Genomic DNA, 24,000 nt, shown 5'->3' with positions numbered 1-24,000 from the left:
TTCACACACACTAACGTACTGTACTTGCTGATAAAGAATACTGTGATTAAGCCTATTCCTCACATGTAACTCATTTGTGAAATATTTACCGGCAAAAGTGTATGTTACCTATCAAACCTTGAAGTAATATTTAAATTATTTCCACAATAGCTGGAGGACATTCACATTCTGCCAGTTACATGAGTTGCTTTCTGTGGAGCCAAGTGAAGTGAGTGTGAAATGTGGCACTTTTAAACTCAAGATGGACTGCGCTGACAGCACAAAGTCTATATCTGATCTTGACAAATATGCCTGCAGTGCTTCCGAAAACATCTTTTTCTTTTGGTTTGACTTTATGGGGCCTGTAATAACCCTACATTCTCTGGCCATAAATCCTGAATCTCCCTATGCTTAGAGGAGCAGGCACGGGCGCTTTTATTAGCTGTCTATTATTTCAGGCAGATAAGATACTTACTGGCTGGGAGCAAGCTGTAACATTATTAAAACCAGATCTGGAATCTCTTCTGTTCAGGGATGGAGGGGCGGAGGTTGCTTTTCACAGTGGGAGCAAACGATAACGTGGATAATCTTTTTCTCTCATCATCTTAGCAGCTAATTTAAAAGGATGTTTAGAGTTTCTGTGACACAGCTGCGTAAGTGATACCCTGCATTTTTTGTGTAGATCTCTCTATGGTAACCATCTAGACTGAGGGAGGTGTATTCATGGTTCTTTTTCTGTGCTTCAGTTGCATGGATTCACCTATTTGGAAGAATGGAGAGTGAGGAACACAATTTGAAACCAGGTTTTCATGGGCACTCATGTGTGAGTTCCCAGTTGAGCTGTGTTTGTCCTTCAGCTGTGGATCCTTATGGCCTCACTGGGAGTGCATTGAGCAGTAAAAGGGTTTTGTATTTGATTTGCGCATCTAGTTCAATTTTCAAAAACACATAAGAGGAGCAGCACGGCAGCAATTTGTGCAAAGACACGGATTATTAAAACATTGCTCAAAAAGTTAAAAAGAGTTGAAGCCATTCATTGTGAACAGTTGTGAAGGCAACAGTTTGGGAATGCAATTTCCCCCTCATTTCATTCCCTCTCCCTCTCTCAGTATTCTATTAGAAGGTACCAGGGCCTCAGGGATGTGTGAATTGCAGTGATAGACTCTGTTTCATCATCCTACACAGCCTCTTTAAGTACAGCTCTGGGGGACTTTCAATAATTGAACCGCCTGAAGGAGCTTGTTCTTATAGAATCGGAAAACTGCCGCCTGCATTGCAGACCTGCCTGTAAGGCACGGTTATATAATAGGGGCTGATATCAGTGCAGCCATCATAATGTGGTTCTCCGCTATAGCAAAGTGTTTACAGGATGGTCATGACATCGGTACTAACTGACACAACCGCGATGATCAGAACTGCACCTTTTATCCCGGAAGGAAAGCAAAAGCGAGAGAGCTATGCACGTTGTTGAGCTATGTACCATTTTGAATTTTAGATTTGCAAGTCTTCTACTACTTTGCCGTGGTTTGCACTGTACAAACCACCTAAACCACAACATGACATTTTCATGAGACTTTGACGGCCTCAAAAGTAAGGTTGTGTTTGAAACCATTTTTCCGATACCACATCCGCAGGGGCAGCCATGTCGACCTTTATTTAAGCCCATCGATGGTGGGGAATGTGTGCGCAATCAGCAAAGGAAACCCACCGGAGCATAAAGGCAGTACTTTTTTCAGCTGCACTTCACATCACCATAGAAGGTCATTACAGAAGTTGGTATTAGGTGGAGAGATATGATTATTGCTCAGGATGTTAACAGATTCTGCAAGAGCCTTAGGATGAGAACTGTGGAAATGACCTGTTAAGAAGCTGGAACAACTGAGAAAACCATGTAAGGTTTGTGAAAAACAAAAGACAGTTACAAGAAACCTGATGACCTTTTTGTTCTTTGTGTTCATCCCATTGTAAGTGTAGTTGTTCACTGATGACAGGAGATTGCCATTGCTTGGAAGAAACCTATTGGATCAGCATCAATAACTGGGCTTGTCGGCTTATTCCTCACACGTGTTGCTCCACTTGATGTGCAGAAGGGCCTCTTCCCTCTTAGACTTGTGCGTCTGTTTGGTGGTCACAGATCCTCAGCCCATTTCTGATTCAGGGAGCATTTTGTTTATCGGAGCAATTAACCACAGCCATTCAATACATTTTAAGTATGATCAATAGGACTTTTAAATGGTGATTGATTTGATTTATTTTAGTAGTACTGATATAAATTGGCCGTTCACGTCCATTGATTGGTAGAGTCCAAGAAAAGTTGCTATAATGCTGAGAGACTAATTATGGCTGACAAACTTTCTGAGTGATGCTCAAGGACTTCTAAAAGAGTTTACTTGGCAAAAACTGTTGTTCACAGGACTTGGGGAAATGTTTTTCTTTTTTGGTTCCTAAAGTGACCGATTACAGGATTGCAATTAAATCCCCAGTAGTCTGGTAAACCATGTGATTTTGCTACAAAAGTGGTGAGCCAAGTAGCCTCCACTCGTTTGTAAGCAAGTTTTTTTTTTTAACAAGTGTGTCAGGACTCAGCCACAGACTGATATTAAGGTGGAGTGGATAACTACAGGGTTAGTGTTGTGTTGCTACATCATTAATAACACAAATTAACCATGGCCCAGCAACCACTCACACCTACACTAGCGTGTCATAGCTCTGGGGTCATTAACACCGAGCAGGGCCTCTGTGTCCTGTCTGTGCCCCCACTATCCGCTGTACTTCAGAGTGCACTGTAAGACTCATCCTCTGCTCCCAGCCGTGTGGATAGATCTGAGCGACAAGAGGCTGATCTTGCCCCCTCCTGCTGTTTGGTCTCTGAAGAAAAATAACGGAAAAATGACGGAAGGAAGAATCAAAGAAGCCCTCTGTTTTTAATCGTACAATTTTGTGTCCTGAAAAGCGAATTCTTCTCCTGCAGTTCTCCAAACCCAGTTCGTATTCAGTTGTTGCCTACTTGTGTGATGAGACATAGGGGTTACTCGCTTTAGAACGTTTAAAAAAAGGTTACAAATGAGAGGAGGCATTGCTAGGGTTAATAAAGTCTAACATTAGAGTGATCGTGAAAATCCTTGGCATCTCATTGTATAATATAATCATCTATTATCAGTCTATGAGCTGGGGCTCTACAGATCCGTCTAACCTGGCCCCTATCCAGCTCTGCTGCTGGCAGATCATTATTGTTTTACACATTTCAGGAGAGCACTAGATAAAACAATAACGCCCCTTGAGGAAACCTGACTCGGCTGAGAAGAAAAAAAGCTTTTTAACCTGCTCTCTACTGAGGAGCTCTAATCTTGCGTTACCACCTCCGTGAAGATTCCCTTCCCTGCCCACCAGGTGTGATACCTCTGTAAAAGCAGCGGACTATCTGAGTCAAGAATCAGAATACACCGCTAAAGCACACGTCAAGAAACGTTTCCCTGGCAGGGCCATGTGTGTATTTGTGGGGGGGGGGGGGTGCCTGCAGCAGAGCACGGCGACTGGAACCTTCTCTCCGTCTGCGTCTTGGAAATTGGGACGGAAGCAGAGGTGTTGCATTGAAGTGCTGATGAGAGCCGTGTATGATGGGCTTTGTGGATACGTGTGCCTTTTTTTGAAATGGAAATGGCAGAGGGACGAGCAGAGTTAACAAACTTCTGTAGCGGAGATCAGGGCATAGCGGGGCCCATCCAGGAAGGCTTCTGTTGTGTGGGAGCAGAAGTACGCGCTCTCTGCATCTGCTGTTTTCTCCTCAGCATATGGAGGAGTAGAGGAAACAGCAATTACCCCCTTTCACCAAGAACTTAGTGGATAGGAGATCACCACTGGGGCAGTAGCGAGGGCAGCTTCAGGATTATTATGGGAGGCCCTTTCGAACAAGCCGTTTAGATGTTGCTCTAAAACAGGCCGTCAAGTGGTCCCGGGTGATGCAGAGCTCCCTTCATCTCAAGGAAGCGGCAGCCCTGTTTAAATATAAGCAGGCCTGTCCCTCAAGATGATCTGAACGCAGGCTAAGAGATTATAATATTTATTTTCAAATTGACTTCATGCAGCAAGAAAGACGTCAAAAGTGTTTTTACGAAGAACTTCGAAGTAGGCAGCGGTTGATTCTTTTGGGAACAGCAGTCCTTTAACTTTTCCTGGAATGTAGATCAGATGACAGATATTTCATCAAAGAAATCATCTTCATCAACGTGAAAATGGAAATACAATGGGGATATTTTGCCCCAGCTTTTAGTTGATCCCGATGGATTACTATCCTCCAGTTTCAGAACTGTAGATGCAATAGGAAGAAGAAGAAAAAAAAAATCTCAGGGTCTAAACTGTGTAAGTTTGATAGCTTTCCCGTAATATAGCCTTGTGCATCAGCAGTACAGTCACACTGAGAAACTGACTGATGAGGGATAAAAGGGTCCACCTGTCAATCACTGGAGTCCACATCTACCTCAAGGACTGTGTGCTGATGGCCTGGTTAATGATACTCCTTATTAGTATTCCTTTCAAACTCACTAGCAGGTGTTGAAGCTGCATCAGCACTAGAAGTCTAGCACAGGTTGCCAGTGCATACATTTGGAGCACATCAACTATTTACAGTATTTAAAGTGCAAACAATCTTATTTAGTTTGTCAGGGTGGCACTTTACAGCAGGAAAATGCAGCTTAATTGCAAACTACGTAATCTCTTGTTCTTCTGCTTTACAACAAAGAATAATTCCTACATTTTAAGATCAGCAGATTCCTTGAACTTCACACTCATGAAAAGCAGCTCTGATAACTGTAATATTACCCTCATGTTTTATTAACACATTAAGAAATGGTAGTGAGAAAAAAAATCCATTCTAAATCCACATGACAGACTACAGAAACAAATTTGAACTTATTATTCATTTAAGCCTTTAATGTTAATTCTGTTTTAGCAGACATCTAATCCTTCTTAAGCTATATTAGCAAAGCTATTCAAATGACAGACAAATGCCAGATGACAGCTGTTCGCAATGGATTTAATAGTTTGAGAAGTGCAACCTTGGCCTTAATGACTGCTGCAATCTTTTTCTTTTCTTTCCTTTCTTTTTTGCTCTCAAAGATGGAGAAATAGTGTCATACTTCCCACAATGTTGGTGCTATCAGTCTCCGTTTTCCTTTCTTGATTCATAGTTCCAGTTCATTTTAGAGGTATTGTATGGGATTGTGGCAAAGGCAACACAATCTGGGATCAGGACTCAAAGTAAGCAACGAAATCTGTTCAATAATCTTCTTTTTGAACTCCCATCTTTGTGGCATGGCAATATTGTGTTTGCTATGATCATGGAATTTAATCAGAAATCACAATACACTATTATCAAATATATCACAATATTATTATATAAGGCAACAGTGTCTCCCACCTGGGATTTAACCCAAAACTCTCTGCTCTAGAGTCCAGAGCCCTAACCCGTTAATTGTGGTCACAACACCCTTCAAAAAGCAAAACAAGCTTAACAAAAATCAAAGCACATTATCTGTGATACAATCCATTACTGGCAGAGTAAGGGATGTACAATTACTTCTGCTAATACAGTTTATATAGAATAATGGGGTTTGTTGAGTTTTCGATGTAAATAGACACCAGTATTTAATTATTTGGTAGTACAGTGACTGGTGTAAAAGACCGATCCAGTCATTTGCCCCTTTATCTCACTGACTCTAGAGCCCGCCATGATTGAATTCAAAAGTCAACTGATAATTTCTTAGAAAACAATCTTGTTTTTACGAATGACTGTTTCTTTAGTAGTACTGAGATCATGTAGTGTTTGTTTGCTTTATGACATTGTGGAGTTCTACATTTTAAAATGTACATTAAAAACAAAAGTATACATCAGTGGTGAGAGAGAGTGAGAAGGCTAGCCCAACTCTGCCTGTTCATGTTGCATCATACACAGGGAGCAGAACACAGAAAGTTCAAGTTTAAACTGAGTGGGAGATGAATGTCTTTGGTTACAAGGTCAGAGTCGATTCCAGTTTTTCCATTCCAGTTCCATTTGGAATTCACTTTTCAATTCAATTCCAATTCCATTGGAGCCTATTATGTCAATGGCAGAAATAATTGGACCTGGAATGTAGAATAGGTCTGAATCAGGGAATTGGAAATGAAAAAGTTAACACTTGTGTTGGAGAGGTGAATTGAATCAAAGGCTCAATCAGGACATGAAGTTCACAAGCTTTCCAGCTTTGCTTGGTTTGAGCAGCTCTTGCCAAGTTAAAATGGTAAAGCAAATCACCTTAAAATACAGTTAAATGGACATCTTGTTATCAGAAGAAAGAAACAAAATGAAAGCTTAAAGCCCTAGCTCTAATGTAAAAGCTAGACCTTTCCTCATACAGTTAAGGTGCATAGTAGTTCTTCTCCCCCATTATTATTATTATTATTATTATTATTATTATTTTTATTTTTATTTCTTCGCAGATGCCCTTATTCAGGGCGACTTACAACATAAGTGCAAAAATACAGAGAAGTACAAGGCATCAATCATTACAAATTCAACTTAGCTAAAACATAGCAATTCAAAATAATACATTTTACAAGTTCCAATTACAATTTACACAAGTACAGTAAGAGACTTCCTACATCCTGGACGGTGAAAGCTAAGTGCTGTCAAGATGTAGGGTTGGGAGTATTAGGAGTATCTCTCTGCCGTGCCTGCATGCAGGCAGCACAGAGACTGGTGTCCAGGAAGAAAACCAGCTCCCCATCTCTCTGTGCAGAGACTGTGTGAGGTCTGCTGTTAAATCATTACTCACTGGAGCCATGCTCCCCTTCACTCGCCTAGCTCATGATTCTTTCATTTTTAATCAAAAGATCAGTCTGAAATGAGGTTCACCGTGAAACTATTCTTCCTACAGAACGATCCAGCAGTGATTTTCAACAATTGGGGGCAATTTACAAGATTGCGTTAAGTTTTATCAACTTTTTTTTGTGTGGTCTCTTTCTTTTTCTTTTGTTCTTTGTGGTTAAATGGCCTTTAGGAATTGCTCAGAAAACAACTAAATCGAGGAGAAATCTAGGAAGCGAATATAAACTCGGAAACTAATGCCATGGATTTTTTTTCCCATGGTGTGTTACACTCTTTCTGTTTAATTTTCCCAGCAGTATGGTGCTCAGAGAAACCGCTATCCAAGATCATCACTTTAAAAAAAGATGCCAACCCAAAGATCTATGATTGCTCCAAAAGCTTTGAGTCTCTCTCTTTTTTTTTTTTTTTTTTTTTTTTACCCTTTTAATAATGAATGACCAGATCTTACCACTGTTATGAATAATTTCGTTTTTTTGAGAGCAGAGGAGAAAAAGGAGTTTTTGTACTTTGTTCTCAGCTGACAATAGAAATTAGGTGTATTCAAATCCCAGAGGTCACCCCAGCACAGTTGTGTCATGAGAAGGAAATGCGCAAGCAGAACATTCAGAGATTCTCTATATCTGTTTGTGTATGACTGTCCACCTTTAATTACATGCAAACACTGTAAATCATGTATTATAGTTACTTGGGCATAAAAAGTCAGTGCCTTTAAAAGTAGGTTTGAGGTCTTTTTATGGAAAACTGTTCTCCCTTTCTGTCTTACAAACTTATTTGAGTTTTACCAAAAGCTGACTTAAGACAAAAGCAGAGATGATTATTTCCACATGCACCTTTGTAGCTCTAAGATGCACCATTATTTGCTTGTGGTGCAGAACATCCTCTAGTCCTGTATTATTGTTTCCAAGACTTCAGTATAACCATACTGTTCATAGACTTTCTACTTGTTTTTATTACCGTTTTCCTGGCCTGGGAAGATACAGATATAGTCAGATATAATATTCACATTTGTACATCACAAATTGATATCTTGGACATGTAGACTTCAGTAATTCAGCGAATTAAGTAAACGAAGAAGCAGTTCTTTCTTAAACCTGCTGTGAAAAGGTTTGAGATTTGGTTTTATTTATTGAAGTCTTATTTAAACAGTGCTGCAGATGAGATCAATGGTACTGCTGGAAAATTACAGCTAAAAAGTGGCTTTATATAAATGAATAAATACATACAAATGACATGAACCTGTAATGCTGAGTGCAGTCATGAACCCAGAGTTGGGTTATAGTGCCAAGGCTGAAGAAATACATTAAGTGCAACATCTCCTATCCAGCCCACTGCAGATTGGGATAAAGGTGGATATGTGGAAAAAACTTTATACATTAACACTAATAAGATTAACACATACATAAACAGGTTCCTGGACAAAAAACAATAACAATAGTTTTTAAACATGGGGAAATTCTTTAAAAGCAAGCAGAGAGAGAGATATTGATCTGCATCAGTACAATACAACTCTATCGCTCTGGTTACCTACTGGTTAAGAGTCAGGGGATGACTTTTCAGATTCTTATGCTGTTTAGCATAACAATTCCCACTTCTGTTCAATTTGTATGCCAACATAAACCTATTTAAAACTGTAACCACCTTCACCTTTATTCTAGATCATGTAAAATGTTTACAGGTCTGTATTTTATTTTATTGTATTTATGTTTTTTATTTTGCTGTACGTTTGTTGTATGTTTACTAGTCTGTAAAGCGCTCTGTGGCTACCCAGCGAAGGGCGCTATACAAATAAAAACTGATTGATTGATTGATTGAATAAGTCATGACTGTACCTCTGCTGTCAAAAATTAGATGTGGGTGTTGGAGGTAATTTTGTGTCTTGAAAATAGTATTTCAGTGCATAAAAGGAAAGATTCAGTCTGTGAGCCGCTCTGGTCCTGGTCAGTTGCAGTACGTATTACCTTTTGCGGTGAATTCATGAGGAAGTCAGTTTGGCGTCTTGGCGACCTCAGCCAGCATTCCAGTTCACAGACAACCTGACAGTCCATGGCAGACGTTGCCAACAATCATGAAGTATATTAGTATGCTGCTTGACTTATGGCCTTCTAAATACTGCTGACTTTTTTTTTTTGGTAAACAGTTACAGCTTGCATTTCAATTAACGTTTCCCAAACGACAAAAAGATAACATCTGTTCTCCTGTGCACAGTGAGAGACACTTTCACAGGTTTCTTAATCATCCCCGCAGGGAGTGGTAATAATAGCCATGAAACGGGCACTTAACTAAACTTCCTCCATCTCCTCCACTTCTTTAATGCTTGCCTTCCTGGCCTTTTTCTGTCATTTTTAGACTAATCTCTCAACATTTTCAACCAGGTATTTGATAGTACATTTCTGTTATTTGATTAGCTTAGCCCGTGGTAAGGTAATAACTGTATATATCTTTGTCTTTTCTATTTTCACCTGAGATTTGTTTGAATGGCTCACTTTTTCTTTGGATGTTGGTCACGATTATGTACTAATTTCCAAGGTATAAGACCAAGGGGACACATATACCAAAGGTCAAAAGATGACTGCAGTGATTACAATAGTGCTCTAGAAATCTGTTAACAAATCCCCCAGTTTTGGATATAGGAGGTAATCTTAATCTAATTCAAGTGTGTTCATTTCCAGTTTAATTTCAAAGCATATATGCAAGGTTTTTGAGGTCATCCCAGATAGGATTTCTCTCCCTCCCAGTGGCCAGCGGACATCAGTCTTGGCTGTAATCATAGCACTAGACCTATCCCTTTTCCAGGCTCACACATACCAGAATGCCACTGTGCATTTATTCAAAGAAGGAACCCAGCTTCTAGTTGAAAAGTGTTTCCTTTAGGTGACTCTGGATGTTTCCCAGATTTCATCGCTAGGGTTTTTATGCCGCAGCATGGAGAAATAACAATGCTGATAGCTGGAGTAAATCCTCCAAGGTGAGTGCTTTTAATGAATTGGCACTGTGGGCGGCCTGGAGCCCCAGGATGCCAGGACAGAGTACAGCACTGGTAAATGACTGTGCTCTGACAATTAACAGGTCTGCTGCAATATGTACCAAGTTATTAGGCGAACACTGGTGCCAGCTGGTCCTGCATGGAGTTTTGGAGTTTTTTTAATTTTTATCAGAGGATGTCTGTGGGTTTAAGTTGTTATACATAGTATAGAGGTCTTAGTGGTTCAAGGACCCTTATTGTTTTATGAAGAGGAGGAGGAGGGGATTTGTTTGCTAAAAAAAGACAATTTAAAAGCTTCAAAGACCCAAATTTAAATGGGATTCTAAATGTCAAGAAAGCAGCAATGGGGTAATTTCCCTTTCACAACTTTATATTACATTTCTGAGATGTATGTATGTATGTATGTATATATATATATATATATACGCAATATGACTTGTTTTCTGACAGTCGTGAAATGCTGTTCATTACTCTAATGCCTGCTTCGAAACGCATGCTGTGACTCATCGTTGATGCTTCTGTTCAAGGTAGTACGTTCCTTTAATTAATTTTTTTGTCCTATAAAGGGATCTCCTAGAAAATGGCACTGAATAAAAATCAATAGAGAATTAAGCACAATAAACTGAGGCCCTACAACTATAGTATAAGAACTCAAGAGTTGGAGAAAATTATCTACATTTTCCTTAATTATGGAAAACAGGATCTATTGTAACCTTTTTTTATGTTGTAATGGTAATTTTAGTTCTTACTATGTTGCTGGGGACCATTGTATGTATCTCGGATGTGGGTGCAGTCTTATTTTAATAGCACAAAATTAATGTAACCTTTGCTCTGTGCGTTTTCCCGGCTTTCTGTACATATATGTCCGTTTCAGCGTGTTGTGTGCCTATATTTCATTGTGTTTTTTCAATATGTATAAGCGTGTATGCATGTTGATTTCGTTTTCTGTTTGCATATGTCCTGCTCCCCTAAGTGCCAGCCGTCTCTGACTCCCCCTGCCTTTCTCCTCAGCTGTTTCCTGTCCCTGCTGTTGGTGGCGGCCGTGGTTTGGAAGATCAAGCAGAGTTGCTGGGCATCGCGGCGTAGAGAGGTGAGTCTCCACAGGCCGGACTAGCTGACAAGTAGCACGTTGACCTGAGAATGAGAATTCCAGTAGTGTTTGGGAAATTGTTTCCCAATAATTCATTCCCGTATCAAAAGTGTTGGTTGTTTTTTTTTTCCAGAAGATTTTCCAGAAAGTACCACCTAGAAACATCCACTGAAATTTTGAAAACTTGTAAAAGTATTGCATTTAAACCTGTTTGTTTACTACTGCATCAGAGCAGGTGCCTTTCCTTTTTAGGAAGACCTGTTGAACTCCATCAGAACTTGAAGCAACCATAGCTTTACAGACGCCTTCATATTCCTCCCCATGACTAAACTTGACCCTTCACCCCATGTAAAGCCATAAAGCAAGTCTTTACAACACAGTGAAAATGAATGTTTTTCGCCACAAGAAAACATTCTTTTCAAAGGTATTCCTGTGAGATCTCAACTGTCATCCCGCAAACCTGGTCCTCTGTGTGTTGCCATTGTTGTTGAGGATGTTTCTCAGAGCACACTGAATAGAATGACTTTTGTAAGGGATTGCTACTCTGCTTGTGACAGCTTACACAGCCCCCCGTACCCAACAGGGACATGGGAATAAAACTGCAGGTGTGAGTTCCTTTGCTAAAACAACCGCTATGTTGAATTTCATTATTTTTAAGTCATGTAGGGTGGTAGTGTAAAGTGTTGCTTGTCTTGTTATCAGGTTAGAGTTTGGTTCACTTCCAGCCATACTAGACTGATGGCAGGCAATGTGGGGAGCATGTTTTATATAGTGCTGCAGCGAAATGGGCATCGCCAGGCAAGACACTGAAAGACAAAAAATAACAGATACGAGTTAGACAGTTACAAGGAATCAAAATGTGGATTTCTAAACCACTTGGTCTGTCACGCCATTGAATAGTCTTCTTGTTTTCATCGGACTCGTCATGTACTGTACTTATTTGAAAAGCATAACTAAAAGTTGGTTTAGAAAAGAAAATGCAGGTGTAGGTTCTGTATTTTTAGTCTCCCAAACAACGTTGAGTTGAGTTACACTTTCCCACAGTTGTCTGCATATGTTGTGCAACACCATTCCTCAAGGGTAGCAATCCTGCACATACTCATATCCTATCAAGCTGAGGAGGAATAATAATAAAATATATTTCTTAAAACTGATTTTAATTATATTATATATATATATATATTAATTCTTATATATAACAAAGACCCTTTAGCCTCTTCTAAAACACACCACCTTGTGCTGGTTTTATGGACTGCATTTGCATTAGCTAGTTAAAAAGAACATTTGTTTTATATTGTATCATGAGGTAACTGCACCATTCGCTCTTCATTCTTCGACACACTACCCCCTCCTTGTTTACTTGCTTTTCCAAGTGTGTCAGAAGAACGTTTTCTGAGAACAGTGGGCCGTGTAGTAGAAGTGAAATGTATGTGCGTTCAGATGGGGTTTACACTGTCAGCAGCAAAGTCGGGGCTTTTGATGAAAGAATAATATAGAAAAATGGGTTTGCAAACTTATGTCACCGTTAAACAGAAAGCAGTTGCCTGTAAGCATTCCGAGGGGGAAAGGATTGAGAGAGATGTGTCACGCCGCTAAAGCTCACTGCTTTGAAAGTGAAAGGGATCTGCAGTACTTTTTGTTGTTTTAATTAGTTTGGGTTCAGGAAACTTGCCTCAAATTCTAATTAGAATCCGTTAATTTGTAGCGATTTGATGACGTTGTGCACCGAAAAAGGGATTAGCATTGTATACTGTGTTCTGCAATTCAGCAGCAATGAGCTACAATTCATTAACTTGAGAAGAGTGTGCCAATTTACTTTGTGTCTACTTTTGTCGTCTTCAGCTCTACGAACTCGCCATTCAAATTAATATTTTAGTACCTTGGAGCATAAGTATTGCTTAACGTTTGGAACCTCCCAATGAAAAAAATTATCATTTAAAAGTAGTAGAAGAAAGTCTGCAGTGCTTGTTCTTTAGTTGAACGGTGCAGACTGGAGGCGGCTGCAGTTAAGGCATGTTCATCCGTGGCTGATGGATGATTGTTTATCAGGAAATATATAAATAAAATAAGAGCTGGCAATCCAAACCCTGGGCTCAATGCAGAGTGCTGTAGCTGACGGATATCCTGTGTGTGTTTTCCAATAGTTTATCTCTGTATTAATTTCCATATTTGAACTGCTTTTACAAGGAAAGGCTTAGGTAGATCAAATATCCAGAGAGGGTAAGTCATTTATTCAGCAGTTGTTGGTGTACACAGAATCCTGACCTCTGCTCAGCGGCTTGAACAAGATACCTTTTCATATACTGAGATTTGTGTTATCCATTATGACTGCATCTGCAAGAAAAACTATTGTGGTCAGTTTTTGACCTGCAAAGGATTGAGCTTTGTTTTTTGCTTTAAAGCAGTGATTCCTACACAGAGGGTCTGTGAGCATTAAATGGCAGGTCATTACCATTGTGCATGTCTAATACCGTAGAACTTCCAATCCTTGCCGGGTCATCACACGTTATTAATTTATTTCTCACTTTATGTGTGTGTGTGCGTGTGTGTAATATATATATATATATATATAATGTATATTGCTGTTAATTGTAGTGATTGAACTAACTGTCAACTGCGACATAAACAATGCATTAATGAAGTATAATGTTGATGGTTTGGTTTAAAGCATATTTCCACAGTTTTGTTGACGTGCTTTTTGTTTATTTAGTGAGAGCTCACAGTATATCGAGTCTTAGACTGCTAATAGAATTTTCAATCCAGTATATAGTTCACCATACATTGAATGTGATTTGTTTACATTTTTGGAAAGCAAATTATTAAAAGATAATAATTAAGAAAATAAATAAATAAAAGCCTGGCCTATTAGCCTGCTTCTACAATGAAGCAATGTTTCAGGCTCTTCTTACCCTGCATGAGTCTGCAATGTCTTTTTATTTATGAATGTTTAATACAAACGCTGGTCTCCTACAATCGCCAATCTCCAACTGACGCCGGAGCTTCTTGAAGTTATATGGAATAAACGCCAAGGGCATTTTAATTGAAGTTTTACGGAAGATTAAGTAAATTGAGTAGATCATCTGGCCACGAACTGAACCTTAATTTGCACCCATATTGTGGTGACATTTTAAACGGACACTCCACCCTCCTCTGTCTGACACCTGCAGGGTCTCCTGGATGCCACTTACCAGGGGCACAACTCAGAAGTTCAGTTCAAGTGCCGTTTGTAGTTAATGACTTGAAAGACAAGGTTAAACAGACATGTCTACGGGCTGGGAAATGCCACAAGGTGCTAGGGGCAAAGTCAAGACGTTCAAGAGGAGCTTCTGCTGAAAATTGCGCCAATCTTTTGTGTGTGACTACGTGTGAGTTTGTGTGTTTGAGTGAGAGGCCTTTTTCTGGCTGTGTAGTTACTGGTTGAGTTACCACCTTCCTTTTGATTTAATTTTAATTGAGCTGCAAGCTCAGACATGCATCATACGCTACCTAATTCTGATACCATTTTCATAGAAAGATGTGAAGATGAAGTACGTTATATTTAATTACCATAACAAGAGCCTGTAGTTTCTAAAATAAAAAAAATTGATTAAAGTACTTAGCAGTAGGAGTCGTATGTTTTATGCAATTCTCTTTTAAACACACAATTTACACAAATGAGTAACAATAATACAATTATTTTATACAAGCATTCTTTATCGCACAGATGTATAGGGTACAATCGGAGCATGGGGCACAGTACTTTTGTAGATTTTCTTTGATTTGACCTTTCCTCTACCCTTAATTTAATTTGCTTTGCCCTCCCCACACACTGTCATGCACGTAGGAAATGGGGGAACTAGTGAAAGTGCTGTACTGCACTTTACTGTCCTTTTTCACCGTATTCCACAGTAACCGTTTATAAGATTAGGCTCTCAGGAGGCTGTGGCAGTGTAATTGATCCCCTGCTGGTGAAAAACCAAGCAGCTTGACAGATCCAGAGTGGCTTGACTGCTGCAGCCAATCACTTTAATAGCGCATTCAGAGAGACTGCTACCGAACTCTACCATGGCTTTTCATAACCCTAATTTTCACTTGTTCCTCCGTTTCCAGCGTGCATTCGAGTATCTGTATGGGGTCCTGCTTTCTGCTGCCTGAAAGTACACTGCTGCATCATAGATTCATTTTAACTGTATATCTTTGAGTGTGTATATATGTTTAGATTGCTGAAAACATTTTTGTTTTGTACATGTCACATTCACATTTTTTCTTGTTTACATTTATGAACCAACAAAATTATTAGTTTATATAATAATTAATGTTTAATTAAAAAAAAAAAAAGTATTAAATGCTTCACAATCACAAACTCATAACCAAGCATGTCTAAGAAGTGAATATTGGACATCATGGTTTAAGTTCTGACCTGACAGATATAAACGCCTAAAACATGCTTCACACACGTCTAAGGGGGCATGCGAGTCACACTGGTAACCACAACTTACCAATTTTACTTTCCATTCATACCTTAATTGTAGGTTTACTATTGGAAATTCTCCCTTTAAACTTTAAATTATTTCCAGCCCATTGAGTACTTTGCTACACTGAAGATCTTGAGTGGAATGCATAAAAAAAAATAATAATAATACAAAAGGAAACACACAAAAATGGTCTACTTAAAATCTATTTGAACAGATTGATTCAGCTTTTTTTGACCAGTGAACTTTCTGGCGATGAGCAGAGTCAATGTCTGAATAATCGTGTTGTTTTTCTACCGAGAGTTGTTTATTTTGTTCAGTTTTTTTTTTTCCTTTGAAGAGATTTGTATCTTCTTTAAATTGCCTGATCTATTGTGATTGTAAGTACACATTAGTACTGGCGTAGACCTGAGCTGCTGTATTTATATTTCATTACAGGTTTACCCATGGGTTTGCGCTCTAGATTTGTGTGCAACATTTTTAATCATTTATGACTTCATGCTTTATGCATCAGCGTGGGGCCCTTTATAAGCCTCCATAATAGAAGGGTAGAGCTTTACATGAATTTAAGTTAGTTGATGCAGTGTTTTATGAACATGCATTTAGTCTGTAGCATTATCCCGATGGAATTACCTGTTTTGAAATCTTACAAGTTCATACTAATGAGTCTTTGGTGTAGTGGAGCTGGATGGGTATCATACTATGTTTGGCAGTTTTCAGTTCCCTTATTAGGCTGCTTTGCTGAACTTATTTTATTTATTAACCTAATAGAATTGTATATTACTCCAAGCAGGGGCACCAGTGTAAAGCAGAGGTCTAGACTGGTAACCAGAGCGTAATATTTTACTAAATACTGCACCAATATCTGGACAAAATGTCTGTCTATTCTGAGTTGCTGTTGTGTATAGCATCAGTGTAGATTTTTCAGACAGTGAGTATGTATCTTTTTTGGATGAAGTCTACTTTGGTGGAGTTTGTATTGGATTAGTATTAGTATTATTTGTGTAAATTACTCTTATTTGAGTAAGTTGTCCTAGATAAGGGCATCCGCTCATAAATAATAATAATCTGTCCTTCATTTCTCATCGTTTGTATTCCATGTATCCATCACAATGTGACGCACTCTTAAAAAGCTCTGGCAGAACACACAGTCAGTTTCACTCGTAAAGAAGTGTTGGATGAAAAGGCAGTGTGATAATATGCATCTCGACACCTGTCTTGAGTGTCACCCCGCAGCTCTGGAGAGGACAGACACCAGACGTCTATGTAGGTGATGTAACTGCCACTTGCTTGGCTCGGAGCTGCTTTTACAGGAGGTGTCTGCAACCAGTCTCTCTGGAGCCAGTGCCACTGTAATTGATCTCCTGCTGATAAAAAAAGAGAAAAAAATAAATGAAAAGTAGTTTGATCCGGCATGGCTCGACTGCTGCAGCCAATCATTTTAATAAAGCATTCAGTGCGAGCACAATGCAACGCTACCACAGCTTTTCACAGCCCTAATTTTCACTTGTTCTCCTATTTCTTATGTGCATTCAAGTGTCTGTAGGGGTCCTGTTTTCTCCTGTGTGAAAGAACAGAAAGCAGCTGAATTAGTAAATTTTTACTATTATTTTAAAATGTTAAAGATAGATATATATTTCATGTATATATAATGAAAAAAGTATTTGGTTTGTTAACAGATCTGACATTCACAAAACTTTCCACTGTAATACAAAGTTACTGAACTACACGGATGATTGTAGTACTTTAGAATGTTATTTGGTCTTACATGTTTATGTATGGTATGAGAATTTTAATTTGATTAGTGGGGAAAAAAAGGAATAAAATCTAAGAAGATAAATAAGCTGTTTGGTTGCTGGCAAATTCTGTTTCGAATGTGCCGAGTGAAATTGACCTGGAATTGAATTCTTTGCAAATTGAAGAGTGCAGGCCTGTCGGAGAATTTACGGCATTGTTTAAATATTTCAAATTGCCCTCTCTTCAAATACCTGCCTGTGAAGAGAATGCAGATCAGAGGAAATTGAATTGTCTGCTGGCTTTTGTGAAGCCTGCCTTCCTTCCTCGCCTCCAGAAGAACATGCTCATATTGCTGTAGACCTTTGCTGTTGTTATGTTTATTTACAAGTATTTGCCTATATGTGTGTAAAGATGTAAATCAGGAATGTGTTCTTTGTTAATACATGCTATGGAACCAATCCTATGTCTCAGTAATAGATTTACATTTTTATTTTAGTAAATATTTTATTAACCTTTTATTGAAGGTATATAATTGTAAGGGATTTGAGTTTCTGATATTCTAAGTGTCCTGGTAAATTTGTGCAGGTTAATGTAATGCAAGGTACCATACAGTATTGATCACATAGACAGTGAATTCTACATATTCTTTGGATTAGGTGTACTGTCTTGCAGTATGTGTTGTGATAAAAGGCAAAGGTTTACTAGTGTAGTAAAAGAAAGAATTCAGTACATCTTCAGGGGATTTACAACTGCTGAGTGGGCAATTCTAAGGCACTTGATATATTCAGAGAATATGGTTGCCTAGCAAGAACACTGAAATTGGATCCATCACCTGATCCAGTCTTCCCCTGATTTTGACTGAAATGGAAATAGTGTTGGTTATCTCGGGGAAAAGGGATAATGTAAAAATATATATAAACATACTCTGAATACAGCATGTATCCATTAGTCAAGGTAACCTCTTCGTTGTCGTACGAGAGAGAGAAGGCATCTATGTCACAATTTGATACAAAGACATTTCTGGTCAGCATCCCCAGATTGACATCTGTCAAAGTACTGTTTAAACACAGCACATTCAAATCAATCTTGGAACAGAAGGGTCTTGGTAGATGTTAGACTGATGCGAGTGGCTGCGGAAGATGCCAATATGATTACCTGTGCTGTCCCTGCTTTGTGAATGGATACAAAAGTTTAAAAAGACCATCTTGCTTGTTAGCTTATTGATGCAAGGATTTCATGCAACCATCTCTTAGGACAAGGAGTTGTTTTTCCCTCTCAGGGTAAATAGGATGAAGCAAATGTTTGATGAAGCTCACATGTGCAATTGCTTTGTCCAGCCTTTATGGGAGTCTATAATCAATATATATTGGTAGAGTGTGTAGGGGGGATAGCAGCCTGACTGGTGTTTGAGGAAAGTTTTTGTGAGGAAACAAATGTGTGAGTGAACATGTGAAGCTGGCACAGTGACAAGGGTAAGAGCAGGGCCAAAGCAATAGTAGGGCAAGTGGAAGGTAATTAATTGTGATAGCTGCTCCAGGCTGTGTACACTGCTCTCGGAAAACTGGCACTGTGCCCTCTCACATTGGTGGCTCGATGCTGTGGGCTAGTGGGAGGTGAGGAGGAGAGACCAGAGAGGTGACACAGGGTCAGAGGGAGTGAGGGAGAAGAGGAAGGGGGTGGTGGATGGACTGAGAGTTTGAGAAAGGAAGTGTAGGATGTCAGGAGAGTTAGACTTACCCTTCTCTCTCTCTCTCTGTGAACAGGGATAGTTCATTAAAGCAGTTACATTAGTCCCTTCCGGTTTCTTTTTTTTTTTTCTTTTCCCCCGTCCTGGTCTTTTTATAGCAAAGGATGCTCTAGGGACTTGCTCAGGTTACTGGAAAATCTGGTCTCATAACCTTGCTGTGCGGAGGTATTTAAAAGCAGTGCTTTTTTTCATATATAAATTAAGTGACTACAAAACGCACTGCACTCAAGGTGACCTCTGTCTCGGTTAGCAATATCGTCTGTGGGAACGATCTTGCCTGGAACGTTTTTGACGGAACAGTGCGGAGTGATCCCTAGACAGCATTCCTCAGAACCAGAGGTGCATTGAAACTATCAATCAGGATCCGTCCTGGTTTGCAAAGGAACATGCACCGCGAGAGTCTGTGACGACCAAGGTCACTATTCCTAATGAAAGTGTGCCTTTTTTATGCTGCACAGCAAACCAGAACCTTCCAAATGTGGTAGAAGTTTGTACATCTCCACCCTTCCTTCCACACACAATTCAACATTCAAATGGTTTATTGGGGGTTTGTTGAGGATCAGCTAGTCCTCTCACACAGAATGCACACCTTGGTGAGGATCAGAGAAGGGGGTCTGTGTCCATGTGTGATGTATTAACTTCTGACGTCTGATAAAGGAAGTTCACTGCTTGCTCTCAATGTCCAGAAAGCCTTCAAACAAAGTAGCACTGTACAAATGGGCTGTTTTATTGTACAGGATGAAGATACAACAAGAACATGAACTGAAAAAGCTAGCTCTTTGGTAAGCATCTAATTAATTTATACACCTATGGTGTACTGTACAAAACAAATCATACAAAACTTTAATAATATATTTAAAATAATAACTTTCACACCCCTGAACAAGAAATTGTAAACGGCTAATAAAGAAAACCGAACACCAGGGGGTGCACTTGTTACCATCCCTCTTTTGCCACCAAACCTAGACTCCTTTGTTCTATCTCCGAGCACCTTTATACACCCAACCCTCTAGCTGATGAGCCACACTGGTTTTGAAACTTTCAGCCATTTTGTTTGGGGGAAGCCAACATAGCAACATAGCGTAGCTGTCACCGGTTTTGTTTTCTGGGGCATCTCGAACTTGCTTTTCCAGCAGTTTAAAGCACCAGTTGTCCATAGATTACTGTTATGTCATCTAACCAGAAGCAAACGGTAACTCACCTACCAGAACAAACATTGCAAGCACACTGGAGACCGAGACAGGGATTTGCGTGGTTTTTAAATGGTTGAATATAGTTTTTATGAACTTACTGTAAGGATGGTTAAGTGAATGACTGGCTAACTCTATGAATGAAGTGGTGTTTAAAATGTTCAAAACTAAAAAACTCAAAGCTTGATGTAAACTGTACATAATTTCCACAACATGTCATAAATAGATAGTTTTCATAATGGTGGAATGATGACTGGCTCCCGATCTCATCTCGCATCCAAGACTCTTACCTACCGTTGTCTGGACCAGACCGCACCCAGCTGCCTTCAGACCCCCGTCTCCTGTACACTGCCTCCAGACCGCGGTGGTCTTGTGGCGTCAGACTAACTATATCCCCTCTCCGCTCCCCTTCCTCCAGAGTCAGCTCCTTTCCGAGCCTTGCTCCTAAGTGGTGGAATGACCTTCCCACTGAGGTCAGGACAGCAGAGTCTCTGACCACCTTCTGGAGATTTCTCAAGACACATCTGTTCAGACTGTACTTGTAATGTAGCAGTTTATTATCCTGAGCTGTTCAGCACTGTGACGCCCCCTCCCTTTAGCACACACCCAGGACTTAACTCCATTGTGTCTGCTCTTGTTTCCTTTATGAACCAGAATATATGCTTCGTATTATATGTTCATTGCACTACTGCACTTTTGTAATGCTTACATTATATTTTGTATTGATTATATTACTGCACTTTTGTAATGCTTAAATAGAATTTTGTATTATTTGTATTACTGCACTTTTGTTAATCTTGTGTAAATCACCCTGGATAAGGGTGTCTGCCAAAATATAAATAAAAAATAATAATAAAGTAAATTTTTACGTGTCTCAAAAGTCACACTTTTGTTAGTAAACCTTCATGAAACTTGATAGCAATTTCAGCATATTAAAGATAGTTCATTAAACATGATAAATGCTTTCATAAGCGAGACATTTCAGATGAAGTTGATAATTACAGTCTTGGAGTTAGAAATACCATGCTTTTAACAAGCCAGTATTTTCATGGTTTAAAAAAAAAAATCAAACATCCACATTCATTTTACAAATAGTCATTCTGAAAATAGGTTTACGTGCAGAAAATAACCAAAATATAGAAGTCTAGGACAAGATAATTTGCAGATTGCATTAAATGTTTTACACAGTTGGAAGGATTACGGTAGGATACTAGTCTTGTAGCTCCCTCTGCTGACATTACTACTTTGTCCTCTTATGTATTCATGCAAACTCATTATGAATTTTAAGTCACGTTAATGGCATGTTAACACCATTCATTAGCATTATTGAACTTTATTTTTTCAGCCTGAAGAATTTAATGATTTTGTCATTTTTATTATTTTCATCGATTTCGCATTGTGTGTGTGATATATATCATTTTAAACATTGAAAATTCACAGCGCTTTCGAATTTGACATTATTCTGTTAACCCAATGAGATATAACATTTTAAGGTTGTATACTGTTTGTATTGTTGTTTTCACAATAGTTTCCCGTGACATACCACTCTGCATGCAAAACTGAATTCTGAATTGTCATAACATATCATGTAAGAATCAAAAAGGGCAAACCTATTTTATTTTGGTTGCAGGGGGTGTAATCCTCCCCGTCATCCCATTTGGCTCTCATTGGCTTGTCAGTTTTAATTCCACGCTCTGGTCTATATTGCTTACATCAGCGTCTGTAGTGGAAGAGACAAAGCATGACGTTCCAAGCAGAGCAAGAATGGGCATTACTGGCTTCTGCGCTGATACATTAATTCCCAATGATCAAAATTGTCCTTATCACAACTTTCTCTACTTCGGTTCCCATGCGTGATCATTCTTGCCCTGTAATGTTCCAACTCCGACGCAAGACAAATGGGTTCGCTTGTCTGTGGTTTTTTGAGCTGTGAAAAGCTTCATGTTTTATTCAGCCCCGCAACAAGAAACTGTTGAGTGTGTACGTATGGAAAGGGTTCTACAAGGGAGATTAATATACAGTGTTTGTGCTTCAGTGCTGCTTCCCAGGGACCTTTCCTGCACCAGGCCCCTTTTAAACCCCAACATGGAAATCATGAGAATCCTGCAAGAAAACACACACAAAAGGAAACTGGGAAATAGATTAATTGACATAAATTCTTAATGGCAATCCCGAGGACACAATGTCTTTGATGCGCTTATATTTCAAAGAGAAATACACTTTGCCAACAAAAGTTTTAGTATATCTGTAACCATCTGACATGAGATAGCATGTAACACTATGGGATTTCTCCACTACCATTCAGCAGTCAGTGATGTGTGTCCATTTCATGGCTGGTTAAGGTCAGTGTCGGGGGAATTATCATTATATGTCTCCCTCAGACCTGTACCGTCCGTAACGTGTGTCTGCTTATCATACAGTTAAATAAAGTTACACAGTCGACGGTATAGTTCTAATTAAAGAGGATTTTCTGTTGTGTTGAATCTTCTGTTTTCGCAACTAGAAAAAAACTTGGAAATATTAAGGAATTTGAGGATCTATTTGAAGTAGAAAAATTGCCTCTCTTTAATCGATGGCATTCCTCATGAAAATGACATTGTTGAGAGATTTAAAGATCTAATCCAGGTGTTTCCCATCTCTTTGGTCATTCATTTTCTAAATATATACATATATTTGACTAACAAGAGTTTTTATTTTGTGTTCAATCTGAAAGCAGTTTATACCTCCTGGTTAAGCACGCTATGATTTGATTTAGGTGTCAATTAAAACCACCCTGGCTTAGTCTGCTTCATTCATTTTGCTTTATCGAGAACCTTTTCATGGTGAACATCCTTCCTAAGTGTTTAGCAGATTCTTTATGTTGTACATAAATCCTGAGGAGCAGGGTGCTTCATAAACCCGCTATTTGGAGAATGAGCTCTTTTGAAATATCTCACGGAAGATATTGTCTAGATGACAAATGGCTGCACGTGAAGAGAGAGGAATTAATTTCAAGGAAAACCTTTGAAGACTGAACTCTGTGCAGAAGTGCCGGGCTCACAGTGACGGTGGTGCAGCATTTTCAGCTGAGGTTGTGCGCAGGTTTAGCTTCAATTGCACCTGCGAATACATCCAGAGAGAACATCCTGTGCTGCGATTAATTACAGGCTGATACAGGCAGTAATGTGGTAAACACACACGAGCATTTAAACGCACTGCAGGACACTGACATTAATAAACAGAGGTGGAGCCGTGTGTTATTATATGAACTGGAAGCGCTTATCACCCTGCCGAAACAACAGCAAAGTCCTGTGTCAGCCTCCCCCCTTCCCGCGGAGCACGCTAACTTCAGCATCTCTCTGCTCACAAGTGACAGTGATTTAGATCCTTCTAATCGCCGTTTGATTAAGATGAATGTGAGCAATTACTGGAGTGCATGGAGTCGCCAGGCTGCCCCTGATGTCTTATTACAGGATGGGTGCCCAGGGACGTGTTTCTTACACTGCCGCTCTTCCTGCCAGCTCTGCTACAACTGTACCCTTCCCCTTGCATGCCTCTCCCCTCCCTCCCTCCCCCCGCTGCCCACTCCAGAACCCGGGCCTCTGTCTCCAGCCTCTCGCAGCAGGGTTCAAATACAAATACTGGGTTCCCTCTGCGATGTGCCACTTCTGTTTGTCTTCAATGCCTGTGTGCAGCCATGTGCAGCAGAGGTTAGGGCTCTGGCATTCAATCCTACGTGGGGGACACTGCTGCTGTACCCTTGAGCATGGTACTTTACCTAGATTTCACCAGTAAAATCACAGCTTTATAAATGAGTAATTTACAAGGTACAAATAAGGTGATCCAATTGTAAGTCGGGCATCTTAGAAATAATAAAAAAATAATAATGCATTAACTGTATATTCAATGTCACATATAATCCTAAAGCAATTCTTGTTTTCTATGTGTAATTTGAGGGCCATTTATGTTTCATCATCATGAG

General features: G+C 39.4%; 1 protein-coding gene across 2 annotated transcripts in view; it reads left to right on the top strand.

Annotated features, from left to right (window-relative positions):
- Nucleotides 1–24,000, top strand: part of atrn (attractin) — a 196,434-nt gene that overhangs the window by 137,759 nt on the left and 34,675 nt on the right. Inside the window, exons 26-27 of one of the 2 annotated variants that reach the window (XM_066718348.1) lie at nt 10,836–10,914; nt 20,458–20,928. In XM_066718348.1, the coding sequence (XP_066574445.1) occupies nt 10,836–10,914; nt 20,458–20,487 (109 nt within the window). In that variant the 3' untranslated portion in view covers nt 20,488–20,928. Of the gene's footprint in view, nt 1–10,835; nt 10,915–20,457; nt 20,929–24,000 lie in introns of those variants that run through there. The other variant, XM_066718346.1, reaches the window with a different exon arrangement.

The sequence above is a fragment of the Amia ocellicauda genome, chromosome 12, assembly GCF_036373705.1.
Source record: "Amia ocellicauda isolate fAmiCal2 chromosome 12, fAmiCal2.hap1, whole genome shotgun sequence".
Taxonomy (NCBI): domain Eukaryota; kingdom Metazoa; phylum Chordata; class Actinopteri; order Amiiformes; family Amiidae; genus Amia; species Amia ocellicauda.
This window is presented reverse-complemented; position numbering and strand designations above follow the sequence as displayed.